The 18,550-nt window shown below is 51.2% G+C and overlaps 1 protein-coding gene across 2 annotated transcripts in view; it reads left to right on the top strand.

Moving 5' to 3' along the window:
• Window positions 1-18,550, top strand: part of Cdhr3 (cadherin-related family member 3) — a 63,352-nt gene that overhangs the window by 12,849 nt on the left and 31,953 nt on the right. Inside the window, exons 3-6 of one of the 2 annotated variants that reach the window (XM_005377265.2) lie at window positions 4,146-4,311; window positions 5,992-6,089; window positions 17,025-17,119; window positions 17,834-17,938. In XM_005377265.2, the coding sequence (XP_005377322.1) occupies window positions 4,146-4,311; window positions 5,992-6,089; window positions 17,025-17,119; window positions 17,834-17,938 (464 nt within the window). The remainder of the gene's footprint in view (window positions 1-4,145; window positions 4,312-5,991; window positions 6,090-17,024; window positions 17,120-17,833; window positions 17,939-18,550) is intronic. The other variant, XM_013510534.1, reaches the window with a different exon arrangement.

Here is an 18,550-nt window from a genome sequence, read left to right on the forward strand (position 1 = left end):
TTATTTTCACTTGAAAGCTCTCATTCTTGGCCTCTGTGGTCTACTGCTTTTCATGATGGTGATAATTTTGTTCCTTTACATTTGCATGGAAGATCCAAAGCACATTCACATTCCTGACTCTGTGATTATTATAATGCACACAAATATTACTGACATTCAGAAAGTTTAATTCGTAAGTATAAGATAACCCAAAGATAACAAAGTTGCATGATTTGTCCAAGATCATACAGCTATAAATGATGAAATAAGAACTTAACCCAGGACTTCCGGTTCCCAGTTTTGGGCTCTTTCTCTTACACTTCCATGCACATGGATGATGTCTTGGTTAATTCCCAAATCCTTCACAGGACCTCTCCATTCTAGTTGTAACCCAAATATATGGTGAATATTAAATTTTTACAATTTGTTACAGTAAAAGACACACGGCCGTGATAAGTATGCTCAACATACTTATCAAGTACTTTGAACACACAAATCCCTTTGTTCTTGGCACTTTGGAAGCAGATCGGGAAGTCTTCTCTTATGAGTGTCTCTACGAGGTATGATCAAAAATATACTAAATGCCACTGTGGAGAGCTATACAATGGAAAGGCAGGCTTGTAAATACAATAGAGTGTCTCCTTATTCATTGAATCTGGTACTGTGTGACTTTTGACTCTTCTCAAAGTAAAACTGACAGTGGAAGATAAAACTTAGAAATTATTCAGAACAACAGGGCAATCCTAACTCTAGCCCTTAACCCCAACCCTAACCCTAACCCTAACCCCAACCCTAACCCTAACCTTAGTCCTAACCCTAATCCTGTTCCTAACCTCTTGAAATGGCAAATTTCTTAGCTCCTCAACTAAACTAGGCTCAAATGTTTGGTGTATTTTCCCAGTTCTGTGCCCTCTGGCACCATGGCCTGCAGCTACTCAGGGCTGGGCATTGGTATGAGGATGGCCACAGGCTCACAAGTCGTCATGCTGCTCTTAAGATTTGATGGCCTCTTCCCACATCATCAGCCATCCCTCCAAAAAAGCCCTACTCACCCACACTGCCCACATGAGCTCTGCCTGCTGCCCTTGGAACATGGCAACACCATCTTGGGGTGGAACCTGGCTCCTCCTCTGGCAGTCTTGATCCTAAGCCTTGAGACTCAGGGAGCTCTGAATCATGGCAGAGCCAGGCCTCCCTGCTTCGGGGTGCACTGCTGAGGGTGCTGGGGTAGGGGATGTGAGGCGGAGTAATGATGATGAGGATAGCACTTCATGTTTATGGAGCATTCACCCTATGCCAGGAATTCCCATAAACATTTTGTGACTTCATTCATCTAATCTTCACAGCGATGCTATGGAGTTGCTTGCTGTTTTATTTGCATGGTAAAAGCTGGGAGATCAGGGTATAGAGAGGCTGAAAAATCTCAAGTTCACAGGGGTAGAAGGTGTGAGAGCTGAGATTTGCAGTCAGGCAAGCTGACCCCAAGGGTCCTTGTGCGTAGCCCCCACACTGTGCTGGCCAGAGCCAGTCATTCAGCTGTAGGTGGCCAATCCTGAAGCAGCACCCGTGCAGGACGGAAGACAGAGCACAGCCTGGAGAAGCCAGGGAGGGTGATAAGGGCCAAGCCCTGCAGCTGCGCAAGCAGGAGCTCTCCAAGGTCCTGTGAAGGACTGTCCCTTCCCTCTCCCCACCTTGGAGCCTGACAGCCTCTTCTTCCTGGTTATTATCCTGAGCACTATGCAACTAAAACTTTGCTCAGCCCTGCCCAGTATGACTCCAAGCTCAACAGCTCCAAACCAAAGCTTACTGTCTGCACCCACATCGAGGGTCCCCACGCCCAGCTGTGACCGATGTATCCCTTCCCTTCTCCGAGTCTTCTTATGCACCAAATGAGTGGGAGGAGTTTTACCATCCTGCGGTTGTTGTGATAATTAAATGAAATTCTCCACAGAATGCCTTGGCAAGAGGCTGGCGCATAAACATTTGATAAATGCTGCTGACAACAAAGCCAGTTTTCCCATTTGTGTTGATAGCATGATGATGCTTTTAGTTCCAAGATAGAACATTTTTAGGTCGCTTTTGGGCAGGACCAATTATTTGCCTCCTCTTGGGAGGAGGATAGAGCTATTTCCCAGGGAGAAGGGGCTGGTGATAGGTAACATTTAGGGAAAGGATCTATCCAAGCTCGGGGGTCAGAAGGCTCCAGGATTAGCAGGAAGCTAGGGTGAACTATCTCCCCTGCAGCCTACACTGGGGACAGGCATTTTTTGAACAGTTTTTGCCACCTAATTATGATAAAAGTCAACATATGCAAAGCCCTTGCTCAGTGCCAGACTGTGGATTCTTGTGGATTCGCTCATTCATTCCTCAGAACAAGCCAATAATGTAGGTGTTGTTTTTATCACCATTTTACAAGTGGGGAAACTGAGGCACAGGACCTTTATGTAGTGGGAAGGCCGAGCTTTGCAGTCAGTCGGCCTGGCTCCAGAGTCTGTCCGGGATTCCTGTATCACGCAGCTGCCTCAAGTAAGCAGCTACCAGCCTGATAGGCATCTAAGCTCCCTGTAGGCACCAGACCGCCTACCTCTTTTCTCTCTTAAGCTTCCTTTGCACCTTCTCCTTCCCCTACATGCTCTACTCACCACCGTGGCCGCTTTCCCTTCTCTTAACTAGCCTAGGTCTTGCAGAGTAAAATGCAACACCCGTCACCCACTCCAGGCAGCCCTCGCTGACTACACACAGCCCACGAGGAAGCCTTCCCCTCCCGTCTTCCACAGCTCCTGGACCCAGCTCTTTGTTATAAAACCTTGTTGAAGGTTTAACTGCAGCAAGGCTCATTTCCCTAACTATAATCACGTGGAAACAAAGTCGGAGGCAGGTGAAGGAACGTCCTCAAGGCCACACAGAAGTCCTGTGGTAGAAACAGGGCTGGGGCCAAGTGCTTGCTCCCTTGGGGCGTGGAGGGTCTTGTCACCCACTCTAAGTGGATCAGTGACCAAAAACTCTATCGGGGGTATCAAGGACATATAAGAAATCTACTTCTTGAGGTCTGCCCTAGCTTGGTGTCCATTGTTACCACAGAATACCTCACACTGGGTGATTTATGAAGAACAGGATTCATTCCTCATCCCCGTGGAGGCTGGGAAATCCCACGTCAAGGTGCTGGCGTCAGTGCACGGTGAGGGCCTCTCGCGGTGGCACACGGTGGTGTGCTGAGAGCGTGCGCAAGACAACGAGAAGGTGGGAGGCAGAGCCCCAGAGAGTCGTTCTCACAGCGAGGGCAGGAGTCCGCTCACGAGAGCGGAGCCCCCAGACCCGCCGCCCCCACCCAGTGCCGTGCTCCCAATAACACAGTGCCAACTGGATGTCAGTGTGAGATGTGCAGATTCTCAAACCACAGCAATGTCCCTGAGGGGCGTGGGCCGTCTCAAAGTGCCAGGGGCTCGGCTGGTGGCCGGATGTGGGCGTGGACATGGGAAGTGACGGGCTGGGTCCTGTAAACCCCAGTGGGAGCCTCCCACCCGGGGGGCCCAGGGGCTCCTTCCCGCCACAGCCTCGATTCTGGGGGTGTCTCCCTGGCTGTGGCTCTTGCTGTTCTTCCCACTTCTGCAAAACACAGAAAGCGGGGAATCAAAGTTCCTGACAATGGAAGAACGTGTGGAAGGCACACAAGAAACAAGCACACCGTCGTTTAAATATTTCTTGTTTATGCAGATGTGTCCTTGTCTCTCATTGATTCTTGGATGTGATCTTAGGAGAACTGGAGGCATGAGTCAAGCTATAACTTGGCAGCAATCCAGGGAGTGCACATCCTTTAATGGCAGGAAAACAGCTCTATCTAGGGGAGCTGAGGGATCATCTAGGGGCCACCCCTAACCCGCAGCGGGAGTGTTAGTCCTCGGGTTTCCACTGCGAGTCAGTCGTGCAGGATGTCTTCTGAATATTTTTCTTCCCTGTGAAAAGCAGCAGCACACACAAGGGTCCCCTTTCGGGAAGTGTCACGGGGTGATGTGGGAAGTGCTAACGCAAAACAACAGGGCCCTCCACAGTGAAAAATGGTCTCCTAACCTGCTGCTTCCTTCCTCGAATGAATCCCTTCTGTATAGTGTTTGACTACATAACGCCTTCTCTCACGCAGTTACTGAGAATTCGGCATTTCATTTTAGGTTGTCACCTTTGGGAAGCAACGACTGGATTTTGAAACGGGACCAAACGCATTTGATTTGCAGATTTATGTTAAAGATGAGGTTGGGGTCACTGACCTGCAGGTCCTGACTGTCCAGGTGACAGATGTGAATGAGCCACCGGAGTTTCAAGGCAGCTTGGCAGAGGGTAAGATACGCCAGGCTGTGCAAAGCCTTGCAGATGGGGCATTGGGAGGACCCAGGGGGATAGAGGAAAACAGGAAAGAGAAACACACACGCAGCTGTTTCCTTGGGAAAGGCAGCTGCTTTATAAGCAGGAATAAATGAAATGTCCTCCAGCGTAGCATGCCTGATAATGATGTCCAGGGGCTTACACGACCACCACATCCTCAGCTTCTTGCCGCCCCCTCCCAGGCCTATGGGGCAAACTGAGGCTCAGGGAGTCTGTGGATCATTCTGGAGGAACCTAGGCTGAGCCATCCTGGGCAGGTCACTGTGTCCTCAGCCGTCAACTCGTTCTTCTCCTGGTGAACAGAGTAGGGAGAGTAGAAGCCTCTGGCTCCTAAGGGACTTCCTGCATGATGTCCCCTCGCTCCTGGCTTTGCACACCACCCCCAAGACAGTTGTTCCAGTCCAGCTTCTCCATGAGCTCTCCACTCAAAGGTCTGGTTTTGGCCCTGTCCGCCTGGATGTCAGTGGGATTCCCGCTCCTGCTCTCACTTCACCCCACCTCACAAAGTCCCCTCCGCATGTCTTTCCTATACTTCCGGTGCCTAGGTTAGCCCTTGAGTCAGCCCTGACCCATCCTCTCTCCCACCCAACATCACATCCCCCAGGAGGATGGCAGCTTTAGACACCGATGGAATCCAGTCCCTCCCTAGCCTCCAAGCACCACTGTGCAAGCCACTGCACAGCAGGTCCTCTGGGCGATGCTGTGGTCCCAGCTTTGGTCCTTTCCTCCTGTGGGCTGTGCTGTAGACGGCAGCCAGGCAGGTCCTGGGAGGGCAGTGGTTGGACTGGGCATTTCACTGCTTAACACCCTGGAGAAATTCCCATCACCTTCCAAGCAAAGAGAGCCAGGCTCAAGGCCCTGTCCTACGTGTACCCCCGGCCCTGCCCCTACCTAGGCCCTGGTGACAGCATGCCTGGAGCGTCACCCTCAACACACTCCCTTTGCTGCGTCCTCTGCTCTTCCCTTCCTCCCCACTCCCTCTCCTGACCCCTCCCCTCTCTCCTCTGTATCCGCAGCGCTGTCCCCCATTTCTTCAGGACTCCTGATCCCCACATGGTCACCTAGTGGGCTGCCATAGCACTGATCTATTTAAAATTGCAGCACAACTCATGACACTCCTTCTTCTAATCCCCCTCTCTCTCTCTCTCTCTCTCGCTCTCTCTCTGTTAGCACTAGGGATTGAACTCAGGGCCTTCTTCACACTGAGCTACATCCCCAGCTCTTCCTATTTTTATATTTTGACACAAGGTCACACTAGGTCACTAATATCCCAGGCTGAGTTTGGGAAACTTGCCATTTCCTGCCTCAGCCTTCCAGGGTGCTGGGATTACAGATGTGCGCCAGCGTGCCTGGCTTCATCCCCTCTCTCCTTGCCCCAATACATCAGTATGAAGTCACCTTTCTATGGAGGAAGCAGATGAAGACTCGACTCTGTAGCGTTTTATTGATTCCCATAAGTGGATCTGTTGACACGCACTGGCTAATGGAGCTCCTTGTAGCCTTGACTGTTGCCTCCCTCTGTCTTACAACGTCAACACACCTGGTTCCCGTTGGTTTACACAGTAGCCCTGATGTTGGAGTTCCAAGTTTGCTCAGTCTAATAAAGCTTCTTTTTCTACTTTGGTCGAGATACAGGTTTAGACCTCTTCGTAACAGAAAGAGCAAACCCAGGATTCATTTACCAGGTTGAGGCCTTTGATCCGGAGGACACGAGACGACACACGCCCCTCAGTGTAAGTGTCCCTGGGTCCTGAGTCTCTGGCGGGCAGAGGCAGTGGCAGGGAGGGGAACGTGTTGCCTGCTCACAAAACCAGAGCACAGATGGCTGACACAGGAGCAGGGGCTGGAGGCGAACACCGGCCTGGACTCCTGGCTCTGGGTCACCTCGGACAGTCCCGGACCCCCGAGCTGAGGGCTCCTTGTGAGTCTCGCAGGAAGAGGATGAGCATTGACTACAGCAGGAGGATGTGTGCTTTAGATGACAGCACAGTGCCAGGTGTACTGCATGTGCTCCATACTTGTGAAATCTAAGCCAATACAAATTCACATACGCTATTTCATTATTACTTTGGAATTTTGAGACAGGGTCTCACTATGCAGTTCAGACTGGCCTTGAACTCACTATGTAGCCCAGGCTGGCCTCGAACTCGTAGCCTCCTTCTGCCTCAGCCTTCTGAGTGCTGGGATTACCACCATATATCACCATACCCAGTGCCCATCAATTTAAAAGTAAGCATAAACCGGGCATGGCGGTGCACACCTGTAATCCCAGCACTCGGGAGGCTGAGGCAGGAGGATCGTTATGAGTTCAAGGCCAGCCTGGGCTACAAAGTGAGCTCAGAGCCAGCCTGAACTGCATAGTGAGACCCTGTCTCAAAAAGCAAAAAAAAGAAAAAAAGAAAAACATAACATGTACACTCAAAGCCAGAACTCACATTTGCTCTTCAAGAGCTGAGGCCAAGCTGCCTGGAGCCAGGTTGTTAAAAGTGGATTTAGGACTCCCAGGAATTCTTGGGTGTTGAACAGGAGAACGGGTCCAGTTAAATCTGAGACAGTGATGTCTCTTCTGTACTTTATGAATCAGTGTCCTGTGTGGAGCTACCAGGGGGGCACTTGTAAGCAGGAACCTCGGGCTCAACCTCCCAGCTGGTTCTGGGCACAGATGCCTGGCTCCAAGCTCTGCCCACTGGGTGCCCTGCACCCACACTGCAGCCCAGGTTGGGGAGAGAAAGACGATGCGAATTCCTCTGGACTAACCTCGGAGCAGCTACACTTCTGCCCACACGCCTGACAGGACAGCCTGCCTGCACGAAATGGGGCCCTGGGGCAACTGGAGACATGGGAGGCTGCCTCTACCCTGTGCTGTGTGCCCTGTAGCCCCAATAGGACCACTTGTCTAAGAGAGGAAGGTAGCTGTGGGAATGGACCCCAGGTCGATATAGGTGGTCCTGAGCCAGAGGTGTTAGGAGACACATCTTAAAGTTAGAGAATAATATGGCTTTATTCATTCATTCATCCAAAACTGGTTCAGGTCAACATTTGCACGGAGAACCAAATGCATATGCAAATAGTGACTTAATGGATTCCCCCCTGCAACAGGAGGTGCTTGGCATGGGTCCTTACTAATAACATACTAGCTGTGTTGTAAAGATGTGTTTGCAAGAGAAAGGATGTGTTTGTAACAGAAAGCTTAATTGCAGCAGTGGATACAGCATGTTTTTCTCTTCCATGTGAGGAGCGTAAAGGCCACCAGGTGACCTGGGTGGCACAGCTGCTGTCATCAGGAGCTTGGACTCTGTTTCTGCTCCTCCCTCTAGAGCATGCGCACCTACTTTCTCCTGATTTTCTCACCTCCTGATTGCAAGATGGCTGCTGCATCTCTGGGCCTTGCCTCTGAATCCCATGCAGGAAAAACAAAAAAGAAAGCAGGACTGGGTTCAGGGGGAAGAGGTGGGAGATGAGCCTAGTCTGCTTCCCCTTCTTTTTCTAGCAGGAAGGCAAAGTCTCCTTGAAGCCCCACCCAGAGGACTTTTGCTACTTCTCACTGGCCAGAACTGTGTCTGGCGGCCACCAGTGCTTGGTGGTGACAAAGGAAAAGAGCCTCTGGCCGGGCGCTGGGTCAGGTCGCTATTACACGACTGATTAGTTCATTTCACCTTTACTGTGCGCTCGCTGCGTATGGGACGCGCTGTTAGGCGCCGTGGGCACAAAGTTGGGTAAGACTGTCATCAGCGGTTCCGGGTCTGGACAGGAGACCTTCACGTGCGTGGGGGACAGTGCCGTACCGTCGCAGGGGTCTGTGCTGTAACACCGCACAGGTTCACAGGAGGAGAGCACAGCGAATGTGTTTAACCAGTTTCGCGGGGCAGGGAGGCTTCAGGAGCGAGATGAGAGAGTGGGGGCGGCGTATCTGCGCGCTTGGCTTCCAGCGAGGGCGGAGTCGCACCGGGAGGGAACCCCGTCCCGCGTGGCCGTGCGTTCAGAGTCCCCGTGGCCTCCGGGTACCGGGCGGGGTCTCTGGGCAAGCAGGTTCTCACCACCTACTTGAGGAGATCAGGGAGCTCCTTTCAGACCTGGCTGCAGGAGGGAAAGCGGGAGAAGGTCAGAGCGACCTTCACGCCTCTGCAGGTCCCTCACTTGCCCAAGTGAAGTGGTGAGTTTGGGGTCCTGCGTTCTGAGCTCTGACTCCCTCCTTTCAAGTGCGGCTCAATTCACGGTAATCGCTGAAAAGCTTCTTACAACATGTAATGGGGGCCAAGCAGAAGGAATCTTAGTTGTGGAGACAAAAGGTTATTTTTAAATCTCCATTTTAATATATCTCCAAATTATGCAGGAGTGCCAGGCGTGTAAGGTCCTGGCCCCTTAGCAAGCCCTCCCGGGTCGCGCTGGCCGCTCCCCTTGCAGAGGAAGGGGAAGGAGTCAGCAGGAACTCCTCCCTTCGAAACCGCAGCACTGTCCACAGGCCTGAGAGCAGCCCCCGCCCCGGTGGTGGCTGGCCTGTGGCTTGCACCATCAGTCAGGGGTCCTGCATGGGCAGAGGTCACAGGGCTGCGGCGGGTTGCCTGGTGGAACACTGGACACCCGAGCTGGGGCTACAGGCTGCACGGCCAAACCCAGCACAGCGAGCCTGCAGGAGCAGCAGGCGCGATCTGGAAGGGTCCTTTAGGCCTAGAAAAACTAATAACAGCTCAGGACATAACACACGATGGCCTTTGTCCTTTGATGTTTCATTCTGGGCCCTTGAGGGCGCAAAATGACAGTTCGCTCTGTAAGAGTAGAAAGGAGATGGGTTAATTCGCTCTTGACCAAAGCTGTGCTTCCCGACCTTGGCTGTAAATGCAGTTCTCTGAGAACCTTAGAGCACTCGGTGTCTGCCCCTGGTGTGACTGGTCAGGGTGTGGCCCGGCATCGGGACCCTGAAGCCCCTGGGATGCACTGCACAGCCAGCACGCAGAGCCACCGCTTAGGATGCTACCTTCCAGAGTCCCCAAAGCCTGCCTGGGAGCTTGGAGTCTGCGGTCTGGGCCAAGTCTGGCATCTGCAGGGTGGCCAACCATGCTTGTGGTAAGAAGGCTGGGGAGGTGTCTGGGTGTCTCCGAGTGTGTGTCCAGGCCCAGGAACACACCTGGGCTGCTTTCACAAATGCAGGTTTGGGCCACTGGAGACGGTGCTCAGGTAGAGCGCATGTCTGGGTGGGGGGCGGTTCTGCCTACACCACTCTGCTGAAGAGCCCCTGAGAGAAGAGGGGAGGACAGACTTTCAAAGAGTGTGAGCACCAGCCAGAGGGGACCAGGCTGCATTTGCTCCCATCGTCCTACCTGGTGGTCTCCACAAGTTACCTCACTGGTGGCAGCAAATAGAGGGTGAAGGATGAATTTTAAAAATTGAAGCTGAGGTAGGAGGATTACAACTTTGAAGCCAGCCTGGGCAATTTAGCAAAACCCCGTGTCAAATAGTAAAACAAAATAGGCTCAGTGCGAGGCTGTGGGTTGAAGGTCCAGTACAGGAAAACAAAACAAAGCAAGACAAGAGCTGTAGGACCCATCCTGAAATCCTAATACCTTTAAATGACAACATTATAACTGTTCACCTCCATGCAATAAGACGTTGTCACAGGTGATATAAATAGGGATATATTCAGAAGCCACTAGTATTTGTTCTCTCCTTTCAAAAGAAATTTAAAAGCATGTGCTGAGCCAGATGTAGGGGCACAGGCCTATAATCTCAGCACTCAGGAGGCTGAGGCAGGAGGATTGCTGTGAATTCGAAGCCAGCCTGGGTCTCCATACTGAGTTCAAGGACAGCTTAAACTAAATAGTGAGATCCTGTCTCAAAAAGCAAGCGCTTATCCATGCTTTGGACCCATACTGTTCCATCTGGGATCAGTACTGCCCAATAAAGTCATCATATGAGCCAGAAACTGGTGCGGCAGAAGTAATTTTCAATGTTCTAGCAGCCACATTAAAAGTACATGAAAATAAGTGAAATCAGTCTTCGTATAGCTAACTCAATATACCCAGCAAATTATCATTCTAACGCATCATCAAAATAAAAATGATTAATGAGAGATGTTGCATTCCTTTTTATGTTTGCCATCTTAGAATGTGGGGTGCATTTTATAGAGACTGTCAAGATCTCCACAGTTCAAATGCTCAGGTTGCGACACCAGGCTGGTGGCCGGGACGGGGGGCTTAGATGCAGGATTTGTCCCCCTGCCCAGGCAGCGTCCACACATCTGAGAATGCAGGTGGGACAGGGGCGGGAGGGGCACAACAACACGGGCTCAAGACACACCGCAGAGAAGGGTGCTGTGTGTGTGGATGGTTGCACTTCCTCTCTGCGTGCCCCCAGCCCAGCCCCCGCAAGTTGGCTCAAGGAGAACGTCTGCCCCTCCCTCCAGCACAGCATCCTCGGAGACTGATGACCTAATCGGTGTCTCAGCTGGAGACAAAGTGACAAGAGCGCAGTGCTTCCATGAAGGGGCTCTCTGAACCCTTCCCTTAGGGAAGGGCTTTTGCCTAACGTGAAGTGTGCGTGGTCTTCCCCGGACAAAAGCACTAAATTAAAAAGAGCAGTAACCTTGCTGCTGCTGGGCTACTGGCGGGGCCACAGAGCAAATCTCTCTCCGCTTCCATCTTGGTTCTGAGATGGACAACCAGTCACATCTTTTGGTCTTCCTGAAAGTTAAGCGATTGACCTAAGAGATGTGATTGAAAAAACAGTGAATATTTAAATTTTAAAAAATTTACAGTGAAAGACACATTGCCATTAATCTCCCCCCAAATACTCCGCTCACTTCAAACACATCTATCCCCTCATGCCAGCCACTTTCTGAAGAAATTCTGCCAATCATTTTTGTGAGTTCTTTAGCTGTGCTGTGGTCCTGAACTATTCAAAATGTCCACCTTTCATGGTCATTTTGAGTTTGGGGAAGAGGCAGAATTCACTCGGTGCCCGATCCAGTGGATGTGGCAGATGAAAACACTGCAATGTTTTTAGGAACCTACTGTTCCGTTGGGTAGCTCTTGGCAGTAGCACTAACCATATTTTTGATCATACCTTGTGTTATGGTTGATACATTGTGTCAACTTGGGGAGTCTAGAGGTTTGACTAAGTGACTCAGCAGTTCTACACCCTGGGGTGCAAAGGACGTGCCCTTCCTGCTCTAGGGTGTTGTTCATTGTGTCGATGTGAGAAGTGTAGAAGCTTAACTATGTGAGTGCCGCGCCCTGGGTGGAGGTAGGCTGTTTACAATATAAGGGAGAGGCTTGCTCCACTGCCATTCCCCCGCTTTGCTCTTGGTGCTTTGCTATCTTCTGCCTCAGAGCCAGCCAAGTATGGACTGAAACCTCCACACACTGTAAGCCAAATAAACCTTTCCTTCCTTCACTTTGGGCGTTAGATATTTGGTCTCAACAACAACAAAAAGTAGCCAAGACACCTTGTCAGGGCACCCACAAAAGAGGACTTCCTGAACTGCTTCAGAAAGTGGCCAGAACGCTGGGATGTGTGTTCAAAGCGAGAGGAAGGATTTTGGGAGGGGTTAATGGCAATGTGTCTTTTACTGTAATGATTTTTCTTTATTTAAACATTCATCATATTTTCCCAGTTATCCCTCGTATGCCTGTCAAGGGATGGGGCTGTCCGGGTCCATTCAGCAGTCCCTTATTTCCAGAGGAGAGAGAGAAGCGAGGCTTTTCAGGGCCCTTCCTGTCCCGCTCATCCCTTCCACCCTGGGATCTCTGCCACTGATGTCCCTCCCCTGCCTCTCCTGAGCGACAGCCACACACCCACCCCCACTTGTGTCTGCCTGCAAATCCAGCGTCACACCCAGCAGCCTTAGCAAGAGGCGCTTTGCTCCAGGCTCTCGTTACAATCTTTATGACAGGAAAAGGCGGTGGGATTGGACAAGTGTCCTTGAAGTGTGTGACTGCTGCCGGCTGTGCATCCTCGGGGAAAGACCTCTCAGGTAGATGGGGACCAGGGTCTCTAGGATTAGCACAGCCTGAATCATGCAGCACAGGGCCCGGGGTGATAGGACCTGTGGAAAGGATGACAGCAAAGGATGACAGGATGTGTGGCCATGGGATCACATTATACATCATTTTATTTATATATGTAAGCTGTATAGGAGATATACTGACATTTTGCATTTGTCTGCCTTGGTGTCTTTCCTTAAAAAACTTCAAAGGCCTACTGAGCTCATCCTCATACTTGGGTCCCTTCGGAGGGTGGTTATTTATTTATTTATTTATTTATTTATTTATTTATTTGTCTTTTTTGAGACAGGGTCTCGCTATGCAGTTCAGGCTGGCCTTGAGCTCACTTTGTAGCCCAGGCTGGTCTCGAGCTTGCCACAATCCTCGTGCCTCAGCCTCCCGAGTGCTGGGATTACAGGCATGCACCCCCATGCCTGGCTGGAGGGTGGATTTTAAAGGTAGTTTTTCTTCTTCTAACCCTTCCTCCCCTCCTTCTCCCACCTGCCACCTCTGAGCTGGGATGGGGTAGAGTAGGAGACAAGAGAGAGAAAAATTGACTTACAAAACAGCCGTCTTAAACAAATATGTCTATTAGGAAAGCAGCATCCTTTTCGTAACTCACCACAGCCCAGCTGGAGGGTTATGCCGGTGCTGGGGGCCTCTGGGGTGGGTTTGGCCAAGGGCTCAGTGGCTTGTAGAGCCCTTGGGTCCCTGGACTTGGGAAGTGTAAGGGGCCTTCCTTTCCTCCAGAAACTTGGCCTGCAATGGCTAGGAGGTTGGCTGCTCTGCTCTCTAGGAGACAGGAAGAGGCTGAATTCTTTTTTGTTTTTTCCTGGCAGTGGGGATTGAACCCAGGACATTTGCTCTGAGCTGCATCCCCAGCTGTTCCTTACTTTTGATTTTGACATAGATTTTCACTCAACTGATAAACTGGCCAGACTGGGCTGAAACTTGCCATCCTCCTGCCTCAGCCTCCCAGAATGCTGAGATTACAGATGTGCCCGCTCAGATGTGCCCATCCCTGTTGCTTGTTTGCCCCGCAGGCCTGACAGTGACTGACGGCTGCAAACCCAGCACAGGTTGAATCATTGGCTTGTGACTCCCGCTGCAGGGACGGGGTGGGCGCCTGGAGGCGGCAGAGGCAGCGAATCCCTAGGGGCAGTGGTGTTTCAGGAAGTCGAGTCAGCGGCTGCTCACCTTCGCCTCTCCCTCACAGCGAAGGCACACTGCGGAGAGACTGGGGTGGGAAAGGTGGGCTTCACGTCTTCCCAGGGCAGCTGCGTGTCCAGCAGCGACCTTCGCTGTGAGGGCCGGTGGGGGTGGGGGTGGGGGCGCAGATTCTCAGCGGGGAGCGGAGAGCCCTCGACAGGCGTTTGTTAACTGCACTGATCTGATTATTCAGGGCTTTTCTTAGCCAGCACAGGGCAGAGCGGGGCAGCAGTTGCTTTTCATTCTATTTAATTTCTGTTTTCCAAGAATGAATATCAAGGGAGCGGCTTTGATTAAACAAGCCTTTAAAAGGGGGGAGAGAACGCCAGATTTTACAGAGAGCCTTACTGAGCCGCTGGCAAATGGCCACACGACACAATATTTTTAGTCTGTGGATATTATCTCCTTTCTAAGTACTAAACTGCCATTCCCACGAACAAAGCATGAAGGTTCAGGGAAAAAAAATTACCTTGGCACTAATACAAAAAAAAAAGAAGACGATTCCTGGAATCAGCTCTTAACAGAAATGAAGAGGAAAATTCTCACATCCCTGGTTCTGCAGTTCTTTCCACCCTTTCTATCTATTGCTGCTTCTTTTCTGTTCTTTTTCTCAGAAGTGGTTGAGACTGTAGGCCGAATGGGAGGGGATTTCATAGCCAACTCTAGTATTAGCATGTTCGAACAGATTTTTTTCTCAAAAAGATATTTGGCATGATGATTTTTTGTTTTTGTTTTAAGATTTTCTAAGATGAGAATGTTGGTCTGCCTCAGATGGGAAATCAGGAAGAAGGAAACCTCCATATTTAACACTCAGCCAATTTTACTGAGCATTTATTATGTGCCACACCCTATTATCTATTGAGAACATAGCAGTGAATAAAACAGATCCCTCTCCTGACTCAGAATATTTTTTTTCTTTCTTCTTTCCTTCCTTCCTTCCTTCCTTTCTCTCTCTCTTTTTGTTTCTTTTCTCTTTCTTTCTTTCCCTTTCTTTCTTCCTTTCTCTCTCTTCCTGTCTTCCTCTTTTTTTTTTTTTCTTTCTTCTTTCCTTCCTTCCTTCCTTCCTTTCTCTCTCTCTTTTTGTTTCTTTTCTCTTTCTTTCTTTCCCTTTCTTTCTTCCTTTCTCTCTCTTCCTGTCTTCCTCTTTTTTTTTTTTTCTTTCTTCTTTCTTTCTTTTATGGTGCTGGGGTTGAGCCCAGGGCCTGGTATGTATGCTAGGCAAGCACTGGATCACTGAGTTATATGAGTCCCCCCCAGAATCTTACAGTCTAACAGGATGGTAGCAAATGTTTACTGTGGCTTACCACATGTCCTGTATATGACAACCCCTTAGGTTGGCCCTGCTGCTATTACTCTGTACAAACTCACGGGCTTCAAGTCCAGGAAGTCTGCCTCCAGAATCATGGAACTTCATTTATTATTCCAGTCTGTGACTCATCTCCAAATGAGCGTGTGTCTTCCTTCTAGTCCCATCATATCCCGTATTTATCCCTCTTGGGGCTCCTCTCCCACACCCTTGTCTGTTCCTTCATTAACCAGGAGCTTTTGCGGGGCAGGGCCTGTCTGTCGTCTCTGTGTCTCACACTTCACACTGCTTGGGACCAACCAGAATAGGAAACCCACCTCCCTGAGCTTTTCACATCACACGTGGAAAGACATCCGGACTGAGGTGCATATTGAGAATGCCCCCGACGGGTCTCTAAATCCCTGTCCTCCGTCACATTCAGCCTGGGCCTCTGCTTCGTGAATGCAGAAGGATTCTCTGCATAGAAGTGTCTGCTTAAAGACCCAGGACTGCTGTGTGTGGAGGCACCACAAGGCCAGGCAGCTGCTGCCTAGCGATAGGGAACTGGACAGCTGGGGGCGGGTGGGACTTTGACACCCTGTGCTGGCCTGCGACCAGGGTACTCACTCAGAATGAAGGCTCGGGAGAAGGGCACTCCTTGGCATTGTCCAAACATTTTCCTCTGATGGGGTGGAAACACCTAAATGACAAGCAAGAAAGACTTAGTCAAATAAACCCCTACAGTACAGTGTGATGCCTACATTAACTAGGCTTTTAGAACAAGATTCAAGAATGAGAGGAAGTGCTCAACATATGGATGAAAAGAACAAGATATTATCCTTTTGATTAGAATATTGACTTAAGATTTTGTATATTTGCACAGAAACGAATAGAAGGTGCTTACTCGAAATGATGAGATTTTGCAGGTGATTTCTATTTAGTGTCTTTTTAATACCTTTCCGACATTCCCATTAAAACACATGTTCACTAAAACTAGAAAGAGATTATTAAATAACAAACAGCAAGTAAACCCTTTAAAAATGGTTTTAAAACCTTATATTGGCCCCAGAGGAGACCTTTAATCTATTTTCTGTGCAAGCTCCTACTGGGAAGTCAGCTACAATCACTCAGCATATCGCTGGGCTGGAAGCCTTGGCCAGTATTTCTTCGATTCTAGACTTCAGGAGCCGTGAATCTGCTTACAGATTCCCCACTGATTATGTGCTCTGGAGATCCAAGGCCTTGAGGACAGACTACCCCTCATCCCAGCAGGAAATAATGAAACCTTCTAACCTTAAAGCCCCTTGAAACAAGTGGATCTAAACACATAAGTCTCAACTATGGCTGCAGCTCTTCCTGTCCCAAAGCGTGCATTCTCACGTAATCACCCCAGGAACTGGGAGGGACCACCAGTGCGGTCATCCCTAAGTGGTAGGCAAGGAGGGGACTTGTCCCCAGGCCTATGGTGAGGAGAACTGGGACCCACGTCCATCAGACCAAGGCCGTCTTGACAGGGAATCATTAGGAGAGCTGGACCGGGGAAAACGCTGGCCAGGAACGGCAGAGACTCAGCCACCCAAAGACGTGGGGAGGGCTTTACCAGGGGTGACATCCTTGGGACAAAACTTTGAAACAGCTCTTCTCTGTTGACAACCCAGGGTCCAAGGTGGACGCTACACCTGCTGCGTCTCATCCTCCGGCCACACTTGTCTCCTTCCTGTCCCTTCCATGGTTTCAGTGCTGTTTGTGTCCTTATTTCCCCCCTTACCTTAAGGGTAGAGACAAGATCTTGCTCACTTTGGCATAGCCCTGTTGATCCAGCGTTGGTTACAGCCGAGATGTAAACTCACAGCCAGATGTGGGCTGGAAGCAGAAGCTTGAGTGTAGCGGCCGGGACAGGCAGCCCGGACGCAGAGCAGGGCCCGCCTGGGCAGGGTCCCTTGGGACACTCAGCAGGTGAAGCAGGAGCTACCAGGCAGCTTCTCAGCGTGTGGTCAGCGAGGGCCAGGATGTCAGGCCAGCAGGTCCAGATGCTTCTCGGTCTCAGAGCCACTAAGTCTGAGAGCTGCCTTTTGGACCTTATCCTGACTCATCAAAAATGAGGCCAAAAATGTAAGATGGTAATAGAACAAACACCTCCAGGGAAAGGCGCGCAGCTGTGCTGACTTAATTCTATTTCCTCCCTTGCGTTCTAGTATTTCCTGACTTCTCCTTCAAGGAGCTTCAGCATGTCTGCTAATGGCACCCTCTTCTCCACGACGGAACTGGATTTTGAAGCAGGACACAAGAGGTAGCCTTGCTACGAAGTTTGGTGTGTTTGAGGGGCTGGGAAAATGCGAGGGAGCAGCCGCAGTTTCCGTGGAGGCGAGGAGACGCTGGGCGGCCTGCTGTCTTGCTGTGAGCTGGGTGGCCATGAGCCCGGGGGAGGCGGGCATGGGACAGTCCCTGGGAAGGTGTCTTTCTGGTCCCAGCCTACCCTCCCCAGGTAGCATGCAGGACGCTGGGAGAGGGCGCCCTGGGGTCAGGAGGATGCTCAGAAGCCCGGAAGTTTCGGGGAGGCAATGCTGAGAAGGGGCTGGTGCACATGGGGGTCACACAGTGCCAGGCCTGAGGAGCAGCCGGGCTTGTGATGGGCAGGGCACGGCCTGGCCCTCTCCCCTGTGGTGAGGGTGAGGGAGGTCACTTACATGCCGGGGGTGCCTGTCCTCTCAAGACTGGCACAGGCACTCGGCAGGGACAGTGAGCTGCCGGGGGTGGAGGCCGCCCTTGGCTGGCACAGGCAGACTGGTCCTACGGTGGTGGCTGCGAAGAACAGCGAGAGGCGGGGGTGGGAGCTCAGGGCCAGGAGGAGGGTGACGGAGCAGGTCTGAGGACACAGGGCACAAGCAGGGGTGGCCGGGAAGCGGACAGACCCTTACCTCCCTGTCCCACGTGGCTCTTTTGCTTCCTACTCTGAGGCAGGAGAGCAAAGTTGACTTTCTTGCTTGCAATGTTTCCCTGACAGTTTCTGCCTCACTGTGGAAGTGAGGGACAGTGGAGGCCTCAAAGCCTCCACAGCGCTCCGGGTGTCCATTGTGAATGTCAATGACGAGATCCCGTTCTTTACCAGGTAGGCTGAGGCCACGGGGGCAACCTGGGCTGCAGGCTCCGTCTTTCCAGGTCTTCAGACACTTTGGTGACCAGACAGGGGATGCACTTTGCTTGGGCCTGGAGGACAAGGCTTTCAGCATGCTTAATCTGGGCCTCTGGACTTCTGTTCCCCCCTTTGCTCCCCACCCTCTGGCACCCCACATTCACACACACCCTGGGATTGTGGACACAGTATGGGAGTGGACACGATGCCCCTGGTGTGTGCCTAGCCTCAGTATAAGGCAGCTCCTGTGCAAGAAAGTGGAGCGTTAATCTCAGCAGAATCCTGCAGTGCGTCTCCCCGGTCAGGACTCCAGAGGGCCCTCTGTAGGTGCCGTCGTTGACTGAGGAGACGTCTATCTGAATGGTGCCCAAGGCACCTGCTCACTCCTGGAAGTTGCAGTTTCTTCCGCCTGGTGGCTCCAGGAAGACACCCGCCTGGGTCTGCAGCACCCACAGCAGCAGTGAGGACAGATGGTGCCAGCCAGCGGCAGCCTGTGAACACAAACCTAGCGCCACCCCTGGCCCAAGGGGAGACCCTTGCCTGCTGTAGATGGGGATTCAGGAAAGGATGGGATTCTGGGCTAGCAAA

This window comes from Chinchilla lanigera, unplaced genomic scaffold, assembly GCF_000276665.1.
Source record: "Chinchilla lanigera isolate Chin_1 unplaced genomic scaffold, ChiLan1.0 scaffold00009, whole genome shotgun sequence".
Classification (NCBI taxonomy): Eukaryota; Metazoa; Chordata; class Mammalia; order Rodentia; family Chinchillidae; genus Chinchilla; species Chinchilla lanigera.